The sequence below is a fragment of the Passer montanus genome, unplaced genomic scaffold, assembly GCF_014805655.1.
Source record: "Passer montanus isolate IOZ18808 unplaced genomic scaffold, ASM1480565v1 scaffold45, whole genome shotgun sequence".
In the NCBI taxonomy this organism is placed as follows: Eukaryota; Metazoa; Chordata; class Aves; order Passeriformes; family Passeridae; genus Passer; species Passer montanus.
In genome coordinates this window covers 4,742,229-4,763,034 of record NW_024369373.1, presented here as the reverse complement: position 1 = coordinate 4,763,034, position 20,806 = coordinate 4,742,229, and the positions used below count along the sequence as shown (strand labels likewise).

The 20,806-nt window shown below is 57.1% G+C and overlaps 2 protein-coding genes across 6 annotated transcripts in view; both read right to left on the bottom strand.

Moving 5' to 3' along the window:
* The window catches only part of CTCF (CCCTC-binding factor), a 34,671-nt gene extending 33,790 nt beyond the window's left edge, over window positions 1-881 (bottom strand). Inside the window, exon 1 of one of the 2 annotated variants that reach the window (XM_039721493.1) lies at window positions 825-881. The gene's annotated coding sequence lies outside the window, so the exon portion shown is untranslated. The remainder of the gene's footprint in view (window positions 1-824) is intronic. The other variant, XM_039721496.1, reaches the window with a different exon arrangement.
* A 7,480-nt stretch (window positions 882-8,361) lies between these two features.
* RIPOR1 (RHO family interacting cell polarization regulator 1) overlaps window positions 8,362-20,806 on the bottom strand; it is a 31,360-nt gene continuing 18,915 nt past the window's right edge. For 2 of the 4 annotated variants that reach the window (XM_039721490.1, XM_039721489.1), the window contains 21 exons: window positions 19,579-19,705; window positions 17,799-17,948; window positions 17,440-17,518; window positions 17,109-17,132; window positions 16,586-16,639; window positions 16,354-16,506; window positions 16,216-16,279; window positions 16,090-16,133; window positions 15,755-15,880; window positions 15,316-15,464; window positions 14,987-15,116; window positions 13,076-13,888; window positions 12,683-12,822; window positions 12,200-12,374; window positions 11,916-12,051; window positions 11,607-11,768; window positions 11,312-11,470; window positions 10,785-10,981; window positions 10,595-10,678; window positions 10,308-10,398; window positions 8,974-9,305 (listed from right to left, as the gene is read on the bottom strand). In XM_039721490.1, coding sequence (XP_039577424.1) covers window positions 9,208-9,305; window positions 10,308-10,398; window positions 10,595-10,678; window positions 10,785-10,981; window positions 11,312-11,470; window positions 11,607-11,768; window positions 11,916-12,051; window positions 12,200-12,374; window positions 12,683-12,822; window positions 13,076-13,888; window positions 14,987-15,116; window positions 15,316-15,464; window positions 15,755-15,880; window positions 16,090-16,133; window positions 16,216-16,279; window positions 16,354-16,506; window positions 16,586-16,639; window positions 17,109-17,132; window positions 17,440-17,518; window positions 17,799-17,948; window positions 19,579-19,679 — 3,129 coding nt within the window. In that variant the 5' untranslated portion in view covers window positions 19,680-19,705 and the 3' untranslated portion in view covers window positions 8,974-9,207. Of the gene's footprint in view, window positions 9,306-10,024; window positions 10,089-10,307; window positions 10,399-10,594; window positions 10,679-10,784; window positions 10,982-11,311; window positions 11,471-11,606; window positions 11,769-11,915; window positions 12,052-12,199; window positions 12,375-12,682; window positions 12,823-13,075; window positions 13,889-14,986; window positions 15,117-15,315; window positions 15,465-15,754; window positions 15,881-16,089; window positions 16,134-16,215; window positions 16,280-16,353; window positions 16,507-16,585; window positions 16,640-17,108; window positions 17,133-17,439; window positions 17,519-17,798; window positions 17,949-19,578; window positions 19,706-20,806 lie in introns of all 4 variants that reach the window. The other 2 variants (XM_039721488.1, XM_039721487.1) reach the window with 2 other exon arrangements.

Below are 20,806 nucleotides of genomic sequence, written 5' to 3'. Positions count from 1 at the left end.
GCCCCGCGAGTCGGGCAGCCGGGCCAGGTCCCAGCAAGTGACACAGCTGGTCGGCGGCTCGGTGGCAGCCCAGGTGCTCCCGACCGGAGCCCGAAGCCCCGTGGGGACCCGGGGCCCGAAGTGGGGTGGCGGGGACGGGACGGAGTGGGGGGGGAAGGGCGGACAGAGAACGGCGGGGCCGCCGCTCTCCGGGAGCGGCGCGGGGGGTGCGGGGGGGCGGCCGGCCGGTCACCGCGGCGAGAGCGGGCGCCCCCCAGCCGTGCCCGCCCCGGTGCTGCTGCATGGCGCTGCTCAGCCTGCCTTGCAGAGGGAGCTCGAGTCCCGCTCTGCGCCTCGCAGCGCCTCTCACTCCGCCGCACACGCCAGCGCAGCGAGGCGGCGGCCGGCGGGAGCGGGACACGCAGCCGTCCCCGCGGGCAGCGCCCGGCCGGACACCGCGGCAGTCGGGGCCGGCGGGGGAGGGGGGGAAGGAAGGGACGTGCGGGACGGGAAGGGAAGGGAGGGGGCGGTAATGGGGCGGTTAATCAGCGCCGGTGGCGCGGCGGAGGAGACAAAGGAAAGAAAATGGAGTCGGGGCCGGCGGGTGGCGGCGGCCGGGGAGGGAAGGAGGGCGGGCGGCCCGGGCGGTGCCGCAGCCCAGCGCCGCGCTGTGGGGAATGGCGGCGGTGGCGGCGGCGGCGGCGGCGCGGGGACGGTAGAGGGAGACAAAGCCCCCCTTGCTGCCCCGGCGGCGGCCGCTGCGGGGCCCCAGCCGCGCCGGAGCCCCATCGTGACACCTAGAGGCCGGAGAACGCGACTGCAAACCCCCCGCCGCCGCCGCTTACCTGCGCCCCGCGCCCCGCCGAGCTCCCTCCGGCCGCCGGGCCCCGCCGCCGCCCCGCGGGGCCGGGGAGCGAGGGCGCGAGTCGCGCGCCAACTTCAAACGCGCGGGGCCCTCGGCGTCACCCGGCGCGCGCCCGTGCGTGCGTGCGTCAGCGCGTCACGTGCCGCCGAGGGGCGGGGGCAGCGCCCCTCCCTCCCTCTCTCCCCTCAGGGCGGCGTGAGGGGAGCGCCGGGCAGCTCCGCTGTTGGTGCGGCCCCGAGATCCCACAGCGCCGGGCAGTCCCGGCTCTGCACGCCGCTGCTCAGCTGCAACTTCCCTCTTCACCTCGGCTAAAACTGCCCGCTTCTCCTCATGTAAAACTGTCTCCCTGTACCTTGTGGAAAAACTGAGCCCTTCACCTCATCTAAAACTGCTCCATCTACCTTGTGAAAAACTGACCCCTTCACCTCAGCCAAAACTGCCCCCTCACCTCATCTAAAACTGTTCCCTGTACCTTGTCCAAAACTGACTCCTTCACCTTAGCCAAAACTGCCCCTTCACTCATGTAAAACTGCTCCCTGTACCTTGTTAAAAACTGACCCCTTCACCTCAGCCAAAACTGCCCCTTCACCTCATCCAAAACTGCTCCATGTACCTTGTGAAAAACTGACTCCTTCACCCCAGCCAAAACTGCCCCTTCACCTCTGCAAACCTTTCAAAGCAGGAGGCTGTGCCTCAGCTCCGTGGGAAGGCGCTCTTCAGAAGAAAAAAGCCCACAAAGAAAGTTCATGCTCCGTGCTGAGGAGGGATTTGGCCTGGTTGAAAGACCCAAACTCTCTAGGCTGGAAGAGGAGTCAGTACAATCATTAATTAATCATCAGGAAAACCATAGGACAGTTTTGTAAATACCAACAATTGTCTGGAATTAGGGTCTAGAGGGGAAACCATGCGAGGAGTGGCTGAGGGCACTTGGCTTGTTCGGCCTGGAGAAGAGGATCCTGAGGGCAGAGCTCGCTGTGGGCTGCAGCTCCCTCAGGACGGGCAGCACCGACGGCTGCTCCCTGTGACCAGTGACAGCAACAGCATGGAACTGAGTCAGGGGCAGTGAGGCTGGGTATTAGGAAGAGGTTCTTCACCCAGAGCGTGGCCAGGTACTGGAGCAGGCTCCCCAGGGATGTGCTCACAGCACCAGGCCTGAGTTCAAGAAGCAACATCAGGCATGTGGTGTGATTCTTGGGGATGTCCTGTGCAGGACCAAGATTTGGACGTGATGGTCCTTGTGGATCCCTTCCAGCTCAGGAGATCCTAGGATTCCACACTTCTGTGATTTAAGATGGTGTTTGCCTGGTGTTTTTAAGGACCTTGGGCTTGCCAAGCTCATAACTGAGTAGGACAAACCAGCTCCAGTCAGCTTCAGCACAGCAGGAATGGTAGAAGTGCTGCCAGGTGTTTAGCAGGGAGCTTCTGGGAAAGTCAGCAGGGTTGATTTCCATCAGAAGTTAGACACCATGGTGTTTTCTGTCCACAGCTTATCCCCAAAAGGTGAAAAGAGCCATGGCACCCTTGGTGAGATGCATGAATTTATGTGAGGATACTCAGGGGCTTGCCCGTCTTTTATTTTCTGCAGTTTCCTGAGTTGCTGAATCTTCTGGGTTTAACATATTTTCTCATCTCCAGCAGTGTTGCAGCAGTCCCAGAGCTGATTGACAGGCAAGCTGAAGAGAGGAGAATTCTATGAGCTCATGCTGCATCCTCTTGGTATTTTCTTACCATAAATCCATGTGAAATGGAGCAAGAGTAATGGGTTAAAATATTAATAGTTCAAAAATCAGATGCGTTGGAAGGAAGCTGCATTTTTTTTGTTCCTCTTACTCCATCAGTCGCTGGAGAACAATAAGGTCAGGAATTCAGAGAGAAATCTGAATGTAAAGAAACCCCAACACAAACCTGTGGTGGGAGTTTTAAGGCTGTTAGAGTTGAAATCCATATTAAAAATCTTTCCTCCAATTTATGCCTCTTGAGATATCACTGCAGGTTGGGATAAAAGCTGTTCAACAGCCCAGGCGTTACCACAACCTGCTTAACAAGTGACAAACCCATCAGAAAAACATTAGCATACATTAGCATGTGTAAACTGTGCCCTTAAATCCTGCTATGAATAATGGCGATGGCTCGCTGAGCTGTGCTTGGAGAGGAGGGTCCCTCTGCCGGGGGAGCTGGGCTGGCAGTGACATCGGGCCCTGACCCGGCTTTACGGGTTTCTCCTGCCTAAGCCTAAGCTCTCCCAAGTCCTTGCAAAGCAGCAGAGCGCCGTGGGCTGTGTTCTGAGCACCAATACTCCTTTGGAGGTTGTTGACAACCCAGAGCAAGTTTCCTTCTCAGGATCATGACAGCAAGATAAGTCCATTAGCCTGTTCCAGTGGGGCATTGGCAGCTTGCCGAGGGGCCAGAGGGGATGAGCTGTGTGGGTGCAGCCTTGGCTGGAGGAGAAATAAATTATCTACAAAGCGATGGTAAAAAGTGGCCATTAATTATGAGAGGTGACAGTGTAGCCCACAACCATGAAGCTCCTCCAATGAAGGTCTTCATTGCATGAGAAATTTGAATCATCAAAATAATATCCCGAATTTGAAGGAACCTCACAAGGATTTTTGAGTCCAATGTTGGACAATCAAAAGCTTCGCTAAAATAAAAAAATCCCCGCATCCATGGCCTTCCGTTTAGCCACTGGATGAGTTGGTGTAGAAGGAAATTAAGTTAGCACAGCACGAAGAATCTGCTCAGAACATTTCTGTAGTGTGAGCTTTTAAAAAATCACGTACATTCTAAGCTGTCAAGCCATCAATTCTCATGCTGCAATTTTTGGGAGAATGGCATATCTCTCGTCTGTAGCCATGAATCCTGCTTTAAGCTCAAAATTTAGCTCAGGCACGAATCAAAATGGAGAAGAGCAGTGGCTGTGTGTCAAACTGTATCTTAGCTTCTTCAAATACCCACCCAGAGCAGGGTGTGAATGGTTGCTAATGATCCCTCTTACCTTTTGTTTGAGCCATTCCACGGCAAACGAGCGCATCTTTCTAGTAGGAATGTCGTTGTTTAGGAAGCAAAAGGTTTTTTTTTTCCTGGCAAGCACCTATTCGTGGACTTGTCCTGCCAGGAGCGTCCCGGGCTATCCACCAGCGAGTGCTGGGGGTCTGCCCTACTGATCCTGGGTTTCCTCACTTGGAGGCGCTTTTGAGCCGATTTGCAGGGAATTTAAATCGCCAGGCTCAGCCCTCACTGTGACTGCTCCCGAGTATCGGTCTCTGAGCCTGTCCGAATGAGACACCCAGAGGCAGATGCTCCTTCTAGAAAAGTTGCCTGAGCGAGGCCTTTCCCAGAGCCACCTTGCCCATGAGCACAATGGAAAGAACTGAAGCCAAGGAGCTCCCGACCACCTGGCTGAGGCCCCGGGTGGGCTCACCCTCCTCATTCCAGCTCTGTGCTTCATCACCTTCACAATCCCTCAGGAGTCACCACTCTAAGTCAGCTCTAAGGAAGGCAGTAGTCGAGGCTGAGAGCATTAAATTAAATTTTGAAGGCTGCCTAGAGCACCATTTGGTGTCTCTGTGAAACGAGGCCCCAGCTGTTGCCCCAGGAGTGGTCCTTGGAGAACAAGCCCATACAGATGTGCCTGACAGCCCTGCAAGGAACACGTCAGTGCTCATGAGCAGGCTGTTGCTTTGCTGTGCTTCAGCTCAGGCTGCTTAGCTGTTCCAATCATCTCTAAGTGCCCCAGTGAGTGCCTTGGAAACATGATTTCCCACAAGCCTGGGAAAAGGTGGGAGGTCCAACTTTAAGATTGCTCAGACCGGAGAATCATAAACTGCAACCTCCGAAAATGACTTTGCATCAAGACTTAAGAGATTTCTAACACAAGGGCTGATTGGAGCTTGTGGTGCCACAAAGTGGCAGTGTCTCCTTGGGGTCATCTGGCTGGTGGCTGCTCTTGGTGTCAAACACAGGCAGCTGCACCAGGATGCTGTGCAAGAGGAGGGAGCATTGTGCTGATGGCCTTCAGGGGCTCCTCAGGACACTTTCCCAAGACTGACAGGTAAAAAGCGATACCGCAGAATGCTCCAGAATCTGTATGCACCCTTCCAATTAAAAGGGGAAAAAAAGCAAAACCAGCAGTAAGCAGGGAAAAGGAACATCTTCCCCAAGCCAGAGCACATGGATAATGTAACTGTGACACAGACACCCTCCCACGGGCTGCAGCTCCTACAAGAAAAGCAAGTAGCTGCTGAGCACAAGCACGTCCGTACGGGAGGGGGATGTTTTAAGTGCTGACACAGATTTGGCTGACAAACGCGGTGCTGGCACACTGTCTCCTTTGAAATAACAAATGCTGCCGCAAAACGTGCTCTGCACTGCTGTGTCTGTCCCTGTGTGCTGTGAAAGTGGCTCCCAGGGAGTTCACCCATGAAGCTGAGGGGTCTGAAAATCAGGACCTTTTGTGTGAAGTTCCATCCTCTGGAAATGGCAGTCCTGCAATTCCAGGTGACCTGGTGGTGTCCATAGGCTGAGGTCTTTGGCAATGCCAGCACAGACCCATTCACAGCAAGGGCCTGGGCAACAGATTCTTAAGTTAATCTGTTTGAGTTTTTTTCCTACATGTTCTTACAGACAAATAAATAATGGGATTATTCCTTGCAATTCCAGGAGCAGTCATTTTGTCCTGGCCTGCAGCTCCCTGCCTACCCTGACAGAAGCCTGCTTTTCTGCTCTGATCTCTTCAGTCAAGGTGTAGCTTATCTTGGAAAGTGGAATTGTGCTGCAGGGAGGGGACAAGGTTTTGGCAGGGCAAGGAGAACACCCAGGTAGGTGAGTGAATTAAATTCATGTCTTTGGCCACTGGGGCACTGGGCTGTTGTTTTGTTTTTTTTTCAGCAGTTGTTGCAAGGGGAAAAGAAACCAAACCAAACCAAAAGTGTGAGAGGGCTGGGCCACTTTCCACCTCTCATGCTCTTGTCTGCAGTTGCATGTGCCAGCTGGGACCTACATCCCTCATCTCTTGCTGTTCAAGCTGACAGTATGATGCAGTGATTTGGAAAAAGCACTGTGCTTTCCTCCTGGAGCTTGTCCAGCCCCCCAAAGCATGTGGAAGAAGGCTAAGGGATGAATGATACAGCAGTATCCCCTGGTTAGCCCTCCCTGCAATCCCATCTGCAGATAAAACTGCATCCAGAAGTGGTCATGCTGAGGGGATGTCCCAGATGGGATCACATGCACCACAATATGCTACATTCTGCCTGAGCCAGCCCCAAAAAGCTGCTACAGTGAGGAAGGAGGAAGTGAAGGCTGCAACCTCTTGGGATATACTTAGAAACCCTAGGAAGTGCTGATGGATGGACCTTGCTTGGCCTGGGAGCTGTAAATCCCCTGCTCCACTGGTGATGACAATGCCCCTGCTCTGGCACGGGTGGCTGGCAGGACTAGGGGGGTGTCCCTGTCTCTGCTGCTTTTGGGGGAATCTTTGCTGCTCTGAACTACTCCCCTCCCAGGACCATACGGGCCACTAAGATGATTAAGGGATTGGAGCAGCTGTGATGAGAGCTGGAAAAATGAAGGCTTGGGAGCGAGGTTCTTGTCCATGCCTGGTGGGGGATAAAGAATCACAGAATAGTAAGGTACCACTATGGGTCATCTGGTCCAACCTCTCTGCTCAAGGGGTCATCCTAGAGGGCATTGGACAGAAATGTGTCCAGATGGTTTTTTTAATACCTCCAGTGAGGGAAACTCCACACCCTCTCTGGGCAACCTGTTCCTTTGTGTGGTCACCCACACAGTGAAGTTCTTCTTCCTCATTTTCATGTGGAACTTCCTGTGCATTACTTTCTGCCCATTGCCTCTTGTCCTGTTGGTGGGCATCACTGAGCAGAGCCTGATCCATCCTCTGGCACCCTCCCTGCAGATACTGACATTGATGAGGTCCCCTCTCAGTAGTAACTTCTCGAGGCTGAACAGCTCCAGCTCCCTCAGTCTTTCCTTGTAAGAGAGATGTTCCAATTCCTTAATCATCTTTGTATCCCTCTGTTGGATCTGCTCCAAGAACTCCATGCTTCTCTTGTACTGAGGAGCCCAGAACTGGACACAGCATTCCAGATATGGCCTCACTAGGGGTGGAGGGGCAGGATCTTGCCCTGCTGCCAAAGCTCTTCCTAATGCACCCCAGGTTACCAGTGGCCTTCTTGGTCCCCAGGGCACACTGCTGGCTAAGGGAGAGCTTCTTGTCCACCATAACTCCCTCATCCTTCTCTACAGAGCTGCTTCCCAGCAGGTAGGCCCCCATCAGGTACTGGTGCATGGAGTTATTCTTCCCTAGGTGCACCATCATGGTGGATGTTCAGGGATTTAAACCAGCAGAAGGTGATGGGCAGGGTTTGAGGAGAGGAAGGCAAATTATATAAGCTTAAAAAAATCACCAGTGAAACCACAGAGCAACATCACAGAGAGAGGGGAGAGCAGTTCTGGAGGCCCCCAGCCCCACAGTAACACCATGCAGGGTATAGGCCAAGGGCCCCAGCAGCCCTACTTCATGATGCAGGCAGAAATATCCAGGATTCCACCCTTTCTGCCCAGCCCAATCAGGAGGTGGCACAAGACCCAGCACTTTGCGTGCACTTTGTAGCCTGATGCCACCTCCTCCTTGGTGGGGCAGAAGGCTCTGTGTCACCAGCCACATGCTGCCAAGGCCACTGAACTCAGGAAATTTAATAAAAGCAGTGAGAACCAATCGTGTTGTGAGTGTCAGGGAGGTGGCTCCCACCATGCTGCTGCACGATGTTGTCACAGCCACCAAGAGGACAAAGTTCCTGGGAGAGCCAGAGGAAACAGTGCTTCCTTCCCAGTAAGCTTCTAAAAATCCAGCAGCTCCTTGGTGCTGAGGAGCTGCACAGGAGGGGCACAAAAACCTCCAAAAAACCTCCAGCCTCAGGGAATGTGGTGAGGGACGAGCAGCAAGGGGGGACACAGAGAGCAGCCGCCCTCCCAGCCCAGTGGTGTGTCCCTCACACAGTGAGGTGGGGACAGCGGATATCCTGGGACAAGGCACAGCCAGTTAGGCAGAGCAGCTCACAGGGTGGTTTAGCATTCCCTGTCACACCCATCCTGTGTGGGAACATTTGGGAACATGGCCTGGCCACCACAGCTGCTGCAATCTATTTCCAGTGCTGGACAGGGGTCCTTACTGGTCCAAACTGGAAGTCAGGGCCTAGATAACCAACAGCAGCTGGAGATGGGGAACGTGTGGATTTACACACACACACACAGGGCTGTTTCCATTCCCAGGGCAGGCCTGGTTTCAGTGGTCTCCACTCTGTGTGGCCACCTCCTACTACATTGGGTAATGTGTCCCATGCCCAGCAGCCAAATTTTGGCAAAATTTGGCTGAGTTGTAGGGCCAGAAATCACAATTATTTCCCATGACATACCCTGTCACCTTCCAGGAAGCTATGCTGACACCCAACTTTCCCTGTCCCAGGGCACTGGGGCCAAAGAAACACCCTTACAGCAACACCAACGCTCTTTAAAGGTTTTTATTTCTGCTTTAAAATCAAAATTAGTCATTCTCTGTAATTACATTATATATAGATTTATAGAGACAATATAGAAAAGAATTTTTTGCTTTTGTTTTTCTGCAAAAATCTGTAAATAAAAAATAAAATAAAACAAAACCAACAAAAAAAAAGGTGGCAGCTTCTGTCCATCCGTCTGTCCGTCTCTCTATCGCTCCTCCTGCCCCTGCCCTCCACAGCACTTTCCAACAGGCCAGGAAAGGCTCTGGGCTGAGGCCACATCTCACTACACTCCCTACAGCCACGAGCCAGGGAGGGACAGGAGCACGTGGAGCTGGAAAGAAGAAACGCCAGCAGAATATATTAATATCTTATATTTCATTTTATTTAAGTCTTGGGGACTCCAGGTGGCAGAGGGCAGCAGTGCCCATGGCCCTGGCAGCTCCTGGAAAGAAACAGCGAGGTTTCCAAAGTGCAGGTCCTCCCGGGACAGGGCGCATGCCCTCGAGCAAGAGGAAGGCAAGAGGAGGCAGAGAAATCCTCTCCCCGCCACCCCAGTCCTGGCAGCTGCAGCGGATGAGGGGGCAGGAAGGATGGACTCCCTGGGTACTTAAATAGCGATCAGAGGGTGGGATGTGCAGCGAGCCCCCTGCCCAGTGGTGTGGAGGTGGCACCGTGGGGCCGGTGGCCGGGGACAGGGAAGCGGTGCTCCGTAAGGCAGTGTGCGGCCATGGCGAGCTGCCGGGCAGGGTAATACTGTGGTGTGCTGCCGGGTCCCCAGTCCGTGCAAGCCCGGGTGGCCCAGCAGTGCCTTTGCCCTCAGGGATGGCAGGTGGGTGTGCGTGGGTCTCAGAAAGCTGTACTGGCCATGCTGGCTGGTGCAAAGATCCGCGGGAGGCTATCCAGGGTCTCCTCCAGTCGCCGGTGAGCTGATTTGCCATCTTCCCCTGCAAGTACATGCCACGGTCAGTGATACAAACTGCTGAAGTTCTGTCCCCTGCCAATCCCTGGCCACCTACCCTGGCCTTTCCAGGGAACCATACCTAATACCTGGTAGAGCTGAGCCTGCGTGCTATGGCCACAGCATGGAAACCTGTCTTGTTCTCTACAGCACACCCCATGGCAGGTCCCAGCTGGGATCTGGATCAAAAAGTCCCCAGGGCTCCCAGTTCAGAGGTTGCAAATCCCATTCTCAGCTGCCCATGAGGGACAGTGTTAACCTGTGTTTTGGCTGCAGAACTGTTGGCTTGTGGAGAGCCTCACTTGGGGCCAAGGTACCAGTGCTCAGGGCTGTGCCAGCTCCAGTGGCCTCCAAAAGCTGTGGACATCTGCATGCACTGGCATGGGGGTCACAAGGGCTCCCCAAGAATCCCCAGGCACACACAGGGATGCACACATCCATGCTACAGGCTCACTCTGAGCTCTGCCTGCAAATCTGCCCGCAGCGGCCATCCCCAGCAAGAGATGGTGACATGGACAATCTGCTGGGACATAGGACACAAGGCATCTACATGTGTCGGGGTGCCAGTGGGATGTGCACTATCAACAACCAAGACACACAGACTCCGAAACGTGACACAGCTGACAGGCTCTAAGACAGAGACATTCGTGAGCAAAGCAGCCGGAGCAGGGACAGGGGGTACGAGGACAGCTCACGTGTCCCAACCTGTGCAGCAGCTGCCACGATCTGGAGGCCTAGAAACACACTCAGATGGTTCTCTCAGGGCCATCTAGCAAATAATAAATAACAACCAGGCTTAGTGCTGTGGCTACAGGATGCCTGGCCCTCGCTGCCAGCTTGTTCTTGCCTGGCAGAACTTGGGGCATAATGAACCAGAGTGCGTGGGGCAGCCATGGAGCCCCATCTCCCGTGGGCACTGCTGGCACCAGGAGATGCCACTTGGGATGCTGTGGGAGGGGAGCAAGCAGAGAAGCAGCAGGACACTCACCACACAGCATCAGGCTCTGCTTGGCTGCCTCCCGCACGGGCTCTTTGTCGGTTTGGCACAGGTAAACCAGCTGCTCGATGCTCTCCTTGGCCTGCAGGAGAAGGGACAAGGAAATGAGTTTTGGCTGTCAAGGCTGGAGCAGGGACACAGCCAGATGGGGAAGGTAGCACAGGGTGCTGCAGCCCCATGGTGCAGAAAAGCCCCTCATCCCTCTTTCTCTTCCTCTCATTGTATTTCCTCTTTCCCTGGAACATGCAGCCCTGCTGCCTCCTCCCCACATCCCTCACCTTCAAGCAGCCCAGCGCCGCACACCCTGCTACACGTGTCTGCACCTCCTCATCCTCCAGCTGCTCCAGGAAACACACGAGGGCCTGTGGGAGATGGGGGAGTCAGTGCCACCATCTGTAGCAGAGCAGGGGCAGCACCCTGGGGGCTGTGGCACCAGCCCACGTCATCCCTGGCTTGCCCAGCACGTACCCGTTGGCGGAAGCGGGGGTTTTCTGCCAGGCTGCGGAGCTGGGCTGACACTGCGCTCACCACCTTGCTGTTGCCCTCCACGAGGAGCAGGCTCAGCGCCTTCAGTCCCTCCTTCTTCAGGCGGCCCTCGGGCATGCGCTTCAGGGCACGCAGCACCACGTCCTGGTCGTCCGAGTTGAGGTTCTGTGCCAGCAGTGCTGCAGGAAGCCATCCAAGGGGTGGGGAGTCACACAGCACTGCCCCCACACCCCTGCCACCCATCCCCGGGCACCTTGGATCCATGCTGGGCAGAGTGGGCCCCACACAAAGTGCCAATGCATGGAATTGCTCCCAAGACACTGGGGACCTACAGCAAGGATATGGAAATACAGCATGGGACTGGGCTGCACTCTACATCAGACTGACTTGCCCACCCCAAGGATGGCTGAGCCTCTTGGTGATGCCCTTGAATGCTCATGGCACTGCTGCAGGGTGATCAATCACTATGGGGATACTCTGGCACCCCATCCCAGTGAGAGGACACCCACCTTCCTCTGCCAGCTCCATCATGTAGGTGTCAAGCACCAGGGCACCGAGCGACTCAAAGTGGCTCCAGTACTGGAAGATGGTGACCTGCTCACTCTGGGCACTGCCAGGCCGCCGGGGCAGCCGCCGATTCAGCACGTCCTCCACCAGCTTCACACACACTGTGGGAAAGAATCAGGATCACAGTGTGCAGCAGCCATGGGCACTCCTCGGTGGAGCTGCTGGCACCCATATCCTCCCACTCATGGTCATTGAGTGAGGCTGGCAACTCCCAAACATCCCTGGGCATCCACTCACCAGCATCAGCCAAACCAGAGTGCTGCTCGCTGATGGCAGCTGCATACTGGGCACTGAGCACCTGCAGGAACCGCTCCACAGGGCAGGTGTAGATGTTGGGCACTTCCACACAGAGGTCCCAAAGGGGCAGCACGCCCTCCTTCCGTGTCGAGAACTGCACCACTGTGGGGACAGGCACTGTCAGACCTCCCCGAGGCCATGGCAGCAGGCAGGTGACTCCTGCCCCCTGTCTGGCATGGTCCATCACTGCCCAGCCATGCCCACGAGGGGACAATGGCACAAAGGGTCCCCTCAGCTGTGTTTCTTTACCATCAGCAGCCGAGCTGGCTGCTCCTGCACGCTCCTCTGTCAGCTGGCACACGATCTCCAGCACCTGGGACTCCCGCAGCAGCCTGTCCAGGGCGTACATCTCCTGGCACCGCAGGGGACCGAAGGTGCCCAGCTTCTGCAAGGCACAGCCAAACCGGGGACATCAGGGACACAGCTCACTGCCCACATCACGGTCCCCAGGCTGCAGCAAAACCCCCTTCAAGGGCATGCATACAGCCCACCCCAGGGTGTCCCCTGCTGCCATACCCCACCCCGGTCCTCACCAGGAGCAGGCGGTTGCAGCTGTTGAGGTGAAGCACCAGAGCTTTATCCAGGAACTCATTGCCAGTGCTCATGGGGTCAGTGCTGGCCTCAGAACCACTGCACATTCCAGTGTCATCTGCCCCCATCTCGCCAGCGCTGGGGGCCCTGGTGCTGCGCAGGGGTCTGCCAGCCCTCCTGCAAGCCAGGGAGAGATCAAGGCCATAGATCAGCACAGGACACCTGGACCTGGCCTTGCCCCACACACAGGGCAGAGGACAAGTCCCAGGGGCACAAGGACTGCCTCCATCCCACCCCTCATGCAGACCTGCAGAGTGACATTGTGCCACCAGAAGGACCAGGTACTGCTGGTTCTTGACCTAGACCTTCCCTAAGCTGTGACGAACAGGTCTAAATATGCTTGGGCACCCTTGAACATCCCCCATTTCAACTGCCCCAAGGCCATGTCCTGCCCTGTGCCCCATGCCATGAGCCCCACTGTGCACCTCTCATCTTGGAGAGGCTCCTCCTCAGAGCCTTCTGAGTCCTCCATGTCAGAGGTGTTGAGGAAGCTGAAGCTCTCCAGTGCATGCTCCACTGTCAGGCTGATGCTGGAGGCCCGGCTGAGGAAGACACCTTGCTTCTGCTGTGGAGGAAGGCATGGTGGAGTTGGATCCTGTCTCACCACGCAAAACAACCCTGCCACCCGCATTACCAGGCTATGCCATTAAGGATGGCTCCGTCCCCATCACCCCATGGCATTGCCAGCAGGGATGGTATTGTCTCCATTGCCTCTGAGCACTGCCACCACGGCTGGCCCTGTCCCCATCATCCCCAGGCACTGCCAGCCAGGATGACCCTGTCACCCTCACCCCATGACACCCCTGGGAGCCCCTCACCAGCAGCATCTCCTCCAGACGTTTGAGCTCCCGTTCGAGGGGCTGCAGCTCTGGGAACTGTCCCCGATAGTCATCCAGAGCTGAGCCCAGGAGGCCAATTGCCTCCTCCAGACCTGAATCCACCATCTTCCCCCGTGGCACCTCAGGGATGCTGGTGGGCACTGGTGGGGTTGGGATGGGCCTCTCTTCTGCAGAGGCTTGTGCCAGCGCTGTGGGGATCCCGGTGCCATAGTCACTCTGTGCTGGCGCCTGGCTCTGCACTGGCTCTGCACTGCCAGCCTCCTCCTCACAGGAGGTGGCCCATGCCACGGAGGCACGAGGCTTGGCCTCAGTGGCCCTGTCCTGCCCTGCCACAGCAGCTGCCATCGCAGCACCAGGCAAAGGGTGTGCATCTTGCTTGCCCATCCCTGTGTCCTCCGTGCTGGGCGCAGGCTCCCAAGGGCTCTCCACAGTCTTGACCTCCATTGTGGCATCCACGCTGGCCTCGCTGATGTGGCTCAGAGTCCGGGAGTAGGGCACATGCCCGTTGGCCACTGTCTCCTTCTTACGGCTGCTCGGCTCCTCTGGCTGGCTCCCAGCAGAGGGGACACTGCTGCCACAGGCCCCAAGCACGGCGTCAGCCTCCTCTGGTTGCTGGGAGAAGGAGATCTCGATGGCAGGGGCGGAGGCCTGCACCTCAGGCTGCACAATGGGCTTGTGTGTGGCATGGCGGGCACTGCTGGACAGCTGGGGGCTGGAGGAGTCATCTGAGGACTCAGAGGAGATGGACCAGGCTGTGCCGTTCTCCAGCTCCTCTTGGCGCCGCAGCATATTCTAGAGAGGGGGAGAATGGTGTCAGCTGAGACCCTGCTCCTGCTGCCCCATCTCCTCCAGCTGTCTGCATGTCAAATGGGCAGGATTGAGGATTGATCTGAGCTGGAGGGTGCTGAGGCTGCCATGGCTCTGCTGACACAGCAGGATGGTCAGCAAACACCTGGCAGCTTCCAGCTCTGGATCCCACCCAATGCCAGAAGGTAATCCAGCTCCCCATGAACAGCCCCATATGTCCTGGAGCCTTGGGGTGCCAGCAGTCCCTCAGCACAGTGGGACGCAACACATGGAGCCAAGGACACCAACCACCATAGCTGCAAGGACAGCAACAGCTCCAGCACCAGCTGGTGGGGACAGCACTGGCCACCACACCAATTTTGTGGTTCACCATCACTGAACCGATGCCAAGCCAATTCCACGTTAGTCACACCAGCACCATGACAACATCACACCAGTGCCACACCAGCACTGTCACACCAGCACCATCTCACCAGCGCCATCACCAGTACCACACCAATGCCACCAGCGCGGGGACACGGAGAAGCTGTCTACTCACTAGACTTGCACAGGGGTGAACCCAGGCTCCCCTAGCTTGGGGACTAGCTCTGCAGGACCAGCCAGACCCAGCCTGGCAGAATCAGGCCTTTGGGCATTGGCGAGGGATAGTGAGTAGGAGACGAGGACCGGCTACAGCTACAGCGGGATGGCCACAGCGCTGGGCTAAGCTACTGGCCTGCTCCAGCCCCGCACTTACGCGGCCCTGCTGCGGCCATCTCCCGAGCTCGGCCGAGGAGACATCGCCGCAGGAGCAGCTCTGAGACAGCTTCTCGAAGAGTGTCTCCCGAAAGATGTCCAGCAAGGACCAACCACGCTTGTCAGCTGCCCGCTCCGGGCTCTTGGGCAGAGAGAAGAGGAGCTGTGAACGTGGGAGGGAGGAGCAGGAGCCGGTACTGGGGAGTCCTGGTGGGATGGCTGGAGAGGAAGGAGCTGCCTACCCATCCCTGAGCTGTGCCACCCTCTCAGACGTTGCCTAGACACATCCCTGTGTGGACCCCTCCACTGGCCATGTCTCCTGAGCAGCCCTGCCTGGTGCACACTTACATAGAATGCCTGTTCCCGCAGGGATGGCGTGTCAGGCGGACTCTGGTTGTAGGTGGAGAACCTCTTGTTCACTGTGGAAGCCTTGTTGACAGTGCTGGCTGCCGAGGGCTGGTCATCCTTGTCGAAGGGGCTGGGGAGGACAGCAGGGAGGTGAGGGGTATGCACCAGCCCAGGGGATCTCAAGACACCAGGACCCCCTCCAGACCAGCTCTGGTTTTCTATAATTACAGCCTGGTTTTGGGATGGGAGACAGACTGGGGCGGGTCATCTCTTGCTGGGTATCCCCTACACTGTCATTTGCCACCAGCAATGCCTGCTGAGGTACTCACTTCCAGGTCACCTCCAGGCTGAGTTTGAGGGTGCCCAGGTCGTTGATATCCACAGCTACTACCTGGGGCAGAGCTGCAAAGAGGTCCTTGGTCTCACAGGACACATTGCCCACAACAACGTGGTTGGCCAGGCTCTTTAGCTCCGTCACCTGGAGAAGGAGGAGAGGAAGGAGAGGAGGAAATGAAACCATGGGCCAGTGAGGGTGATATTTAAGTGAAGTGCTGAAAGTAAGCCCTGGGAAGTGGTGGAATCACCATTCCCGAAAATGTTCAAAAAATATGTGGATGTGGCACTTGGGGACACAGTTTAACGGTGGGATTGGCAGTTCTAGGTTAACAGCTGGACTTGATGATCACAGAGGTCTTCTCTGAGCTAAATGACTCTATGATGCAGGGGGATAGCTGGCCCACCCCATCCCTGTCCTTTTATGCACTATACCTTGATGGAGAGGAACTCAGTGACGAGGGGCAAGAAAACCATTTCCTCGCTGTCCCACACCTGCTTGCTGTTCACCTCGATGCGCCCTCGCAGCTTCCACCGCTGCCGTCCATACTTCATGAAGATCTGGGGATGCAGAGGTATGGGTAAGGGGGAGACATGACCCCAGAGTGATGGGTGATCTCTGTATGTCCCTAGGCATGGCCAGGGACCCATGCCACCCACCACCACCCTGCAACATGCCCTCCACACCAGCACCCACCTACACCCCTCAGACACCCCAAGGACAAGAGGGCAGAGGAAGAGCAGAACCCAGCCCACATGGTCCCACCAACCTCATACTGGTCACCAGCACAAAGCCGGGCAAAGCCTGCCAATCCTGCAAGAGAAGGCAGAGGGGCGTCAGCAGGCAGCAGGCAGGCAGGCAGGCAGCGGGACAGGGATGGAGCAGGACACGGTACCTTTCATCCGGATGTGGAACTCGCCCAGCTGGCTCTCCAGCTCATTCTCCAACAGACACATGTTCTGGGAACAGACAGATGGATGAGCAGCCACCCATGGACTCAGCACCCTGCCAGCCCACCCAGCCAGCCTCTCACCTCTGTGTACTCCTTGTAGCCCTTGCTGGCCTCGGCCAGGCTCTCGCGTGCCTCCCGGCTGCCTGGCGAGCCTGTGCTGTAAGCCTTGACCATGTTGTGGGCTCCATCACGGAGCCGCCGCTGGATGCAGTAAGCCTCATACAGCTCATCTATCTGCAAGGACAGGCCCGAGCTGCAGGGAGGGGCAGGGCTGGGGACAGCACGGCCACCCCAGCACTGCCCCAGCTCTCACCTTGCTGGCGTGAAACTCCAGGCGACGCAGGAAGCGCTCGATTGACTTCACTTGCTGGAAAAGCAGAGGAGATGGTGTGAGCGGCAGCACAGCCCTCCGTGGAGGAGCCACAGGACACAATGTGGCCTCTGCGTCCCCTGCACTGAGGCTGGGGTCCTGCCTGGGAGCTGCAGGGTGGCAGCCAGTGGGAAGCACACATGTGCTGCAGCCTCCTCCAGACTCCTATGCACCAGAAGGTCCTGCAGGAGCCAAGCCAGGCTCCAGGGTGCTTTTTTTCCCAGCCTGTGAGCTAACCCATGCCCTGCACTCACTAACAATGGCTTCTGTTTGTCTGAAAGGGGTTACAAGATCATCTCTGCTTCAACCCCTGCCCACCTGGGCCACCCTGCCTGCAGAGCCCCAGGCCCTCTCCTTCCCAGGGGACAAGGCAGCAGGGCAGTGCTAGCAGAGCAGGGCTGGCAGTAGCACGTCCCAGGCACAAGGAAGGGGAATACAAGGGGGATGAGACACTGATCCCGCTTACCTTATCCAGATCGTAGAGAAAGCCCTGGAGGAAAGATGAGAGGGATAAGATGTAGCACAAAGCCAGCTCTGCCCACCCAAAGAAGACCCAGCACATGGCATCCACCACCCATAGCACGGCAGTGGGACATGCAGCACCCAGCCAGGGCTGGAGAGTGCATGACAGAGGGATGGGAGCTCCAACACCAGAGCCTGGGCTGGCCCCTACAATCCCACAGAAATGGGCTCTGCCCCAGGCACAGATGGACCACAAGTTGTCCCAGCTGTGCCCACAAGCCCAGCTGTTTACCCAAAGCACACTCCCCATAAGGCTCTTCCCAAGCAGCACTCACCAGGCGTGAATTCCTCTTGGACTCACGGATCTGTGTGCTGAGCTTCTCCAGTTCCAGCTGGTGCACCTCCAGGTAGGCTCTGGGGGCAACCACACCATGGGGGTCAGGTTGGGATGCTGTGTCCAGCGCTCCTGCTCCCCACATCCCCACTCCCTGTTCCAGCATGCAGGTGTGGGAACCCATATATTCCTCTACAAGGGATGTGGGACCCCACACAATCTGTGACACCAAGGCAACGTGCCAAGGAGGCCTGGCATGTCCCTGCCTGGTGGGAGCAGAGAGCTGCCAACCCCAAGCCATGTCACAAGCTGTCCCCATGCCCCTCAGGAGCTCTCAGCCTCCACCCACCCAGCACTTACGTCAGGCCCTTCTTGAGAGCTTCGTACACCTCGTCCAGGCGGTTGGGCTGAGGCACCTTGGGTGGTGGGGACTTGTGGGACATTGAGAACATCCTACTGACCCTGGAGCCAGTCTTGCGGGAGACAGTGGGGGTGAAAGGTGAGAGATTCCTGAGGAGAGAGGCTGGGATCAGCACACAGCATCCAGCTCCTTCTGGGTGCTGCAGCCAGCCAGGTACTTGTCTGTAGACAGGAGGAGCATGTGGGCCAGGTCTGCCAGGTCCCTGGTGCCAGCTGGGCACCACCTGGAATAAAACTGAATTCCTGGAGGGTCTGTGGGGACATCTCCAGCCCTGGTTGTCCTCTAAAGGGGGCATGCTTGGCTCCATCCCAGCACCCAGGTTGCCAGGGCCATAGAGGTGCTCCTCTGGGAGGGTGAAATATGCCACCCTGTGCTTCCAGGGTCAGGCAAGGATCCCAATCCAGCACGGGAGCATCCTGGGGACCAGCAGCTCTGTCACCTCATCACCCAGCACAGCGACATGGGGCAGGGACATGCTCACTGATGTTGTCCTTCTCCAGATGTCACCAAACCTGCTGGATGGAGCTGCCTCCCCCAGCCGACCCGCGGGATGCCGCTGGGACCTGAACACCACCCTTCCTGCCTTGTGCAATGGAGTCACTCCCCAGCCCAGCAACGCCTCACTCACACTGGCTCTTCCCTTCCTCCTTCCAAAGCATCGTCGTGCCACCAGGGCCCAGGAGACACCAAGGGCTCCTCATTTCCCAGCCTCAGGCTGTACCTCCCATCCTGTGCTGCTCTTCACAGAAGTGACCAAAAGACTTCCCCGAATCATCGGTGGGGAAATGAATATCTTGGCCTCTTCCCAAGAGATGTGTAAGCACCTAATTTCCACCATTCCTTCTCCTTCCCATCCTCCAAGGTCCCTGGAGGCATCTCCCACAAGCATCTCCTCGGCAACCACTTGGTTGCAGGCATCTAAAAGTCCTCCCTCTTCTCTGTCTCTAAGGAGCCCCCTCTGGTACCCACAAATCACCAGCAATGTGAAAGTGTCACTTGGCCCAGAGGCTGGACAGAACTTGGGGACAGAGTTGAACAGGATGGGAGGTCAGAGCACAAGAACTACCTGCAACATGGTAGCCAGGAGTTAGGGATGGTACAGAGAGGGCTGGTGGGGAAGTCCAGCACATGGGGATGCTCAGCAGAGGAGGAGGAAGGGTATGAAGGGACCATAACATCCCCAGTGGATGGAGCAGATGGAGCAGGGAACAGCTGCTCCTCACACTGCAACTGGTGAGCAGCTGGTAAAACCTTTCAAACTATAGGTTTGAGGGGACCCTGAGGAAACCCTGATTCACACCAGCACTCAACCCCAAAACTGGCTGCTGCAGGATGTCAAGGACATCAAGACACTTCAAAGCCACCTCACCCATTAAGCATTATGAGATGGTCACAGGGAAGGTCTTAAGAGCTGCTTGAAGAATGAGGTGAGCTACACCTTCCCTCTCTCTCATGCTCTCGTGGCAGGAGCTACGGGGCTGCAGGGTCCTCACCCACCTGGGGCACGGCATGGCAGAAGGTTGGGATGATGGGCTCTGTCTCCTACATGACCTCAGTGTTCCCTGCAGCCCCCTGTACAACAGCTACCAAAAAGATCCCTGAGGGAGATGCTGGGACAGCTGGATGGAAAAGAGCCTCAGGATGCACAGCAGGCCCCAGCACAGAGGCCAAGCCCATCGCCACAGCCCGTGGCAGGCAGCAGGAGCAGCCATCCCCTACCTGAAGGGCCGGTCGGCCGATGAGTTCACTCCGGCGAAGGACTGGCTCCTATTGATCTTGGTGACGAGGACTCGGCGCTGCGGGCGCACAGACAGTGACATCGTTGAGTGTGACCTGGAGGGCCGCCCTGGGGACAATGACACATCAGGGTCACCAGCAGCACGGTGAGGACACACATGCAGGCAGGACTGCCAGCAGCACTGACAATAGCACCCACGGACCATGGGTTGGGAGACTTTCCCCTCTCTCAGTCCAAGAACACTCCTGGTGGCACCAGGACACAGATCCCATGCCGTCCCCAGAGATAGTGCCCTTGGTGAAGTGGGGCTCTGGGCACTGTGAGCTCTCAGTGGGCACACCCAGACAGACATGTCCCAGGTTGGCCCTATGGGAGTTACAGAAAGGGGCTGGTGCCCGGTGCCTACCATGGCCATTCCCAGATACATCCACGGCAAACTCTACATGGTGCCCAAGCCCAGACACCTCCTCCTGAACCCCACCTTCTCCTATGTCTGTTGTCACCCGTGCCACCCTGCTGCAGGGGCAGGAAAGGCACAGGGCTGGACCCGGCTGCCCAGCCCTTCGCTGTCTCCTCACTTGCTTCCGCTCACTCCAGCAATCAGGAGGGAAACCCAAGGACAACAAAGCACTTTGGAAAGTTCCCAGCTTTGCCAGGAGCTCTGCGTGGGGGAAGAAAAGGCCAAGCCATTCCCTGCCAGACCCTGGAAAGTCCGTGCAGGCCACACGTGTCCAGGCCCATGGCTGCTGCACCCTGTACTCTGCTCCTGGCACTGAGTGTCAGGAACCTTGAAACCACTGCCATGAGCTGCCTGCCCCCACCACAGCCGGTGCAGTTGATGCCAGCCAGGGGTAGAGCAGTTTTCTGAGTCTCAGAGCCTTCACCTGGTTGCCACTCTGCATCACAGAAACCATCCCTGTAGCCCTGGCCAGGGCCAGGGCATGGGGAGGGCAGCCCAAAGAACAGGGCAAGCACAGGGGAGAACAGGGCTCCTGACCCTGCCACCCCCAGCAGTGCCAGCTGTGCACAGGAAGGAGCCCAGCCCACAGGGCAGCCACGGAGGAGCAGGATGTAGGATGCTCCACTCCATTCTGGCCACCACTGCTGGCAGGTCAATCCCTTTGTCCCAACCAGCCCTGAGCAGAGCTGTGGCAGCTGCTGGGGATGAGCCCACACGGTGCCCATCAGTCACACACCCCTCCAGGGACA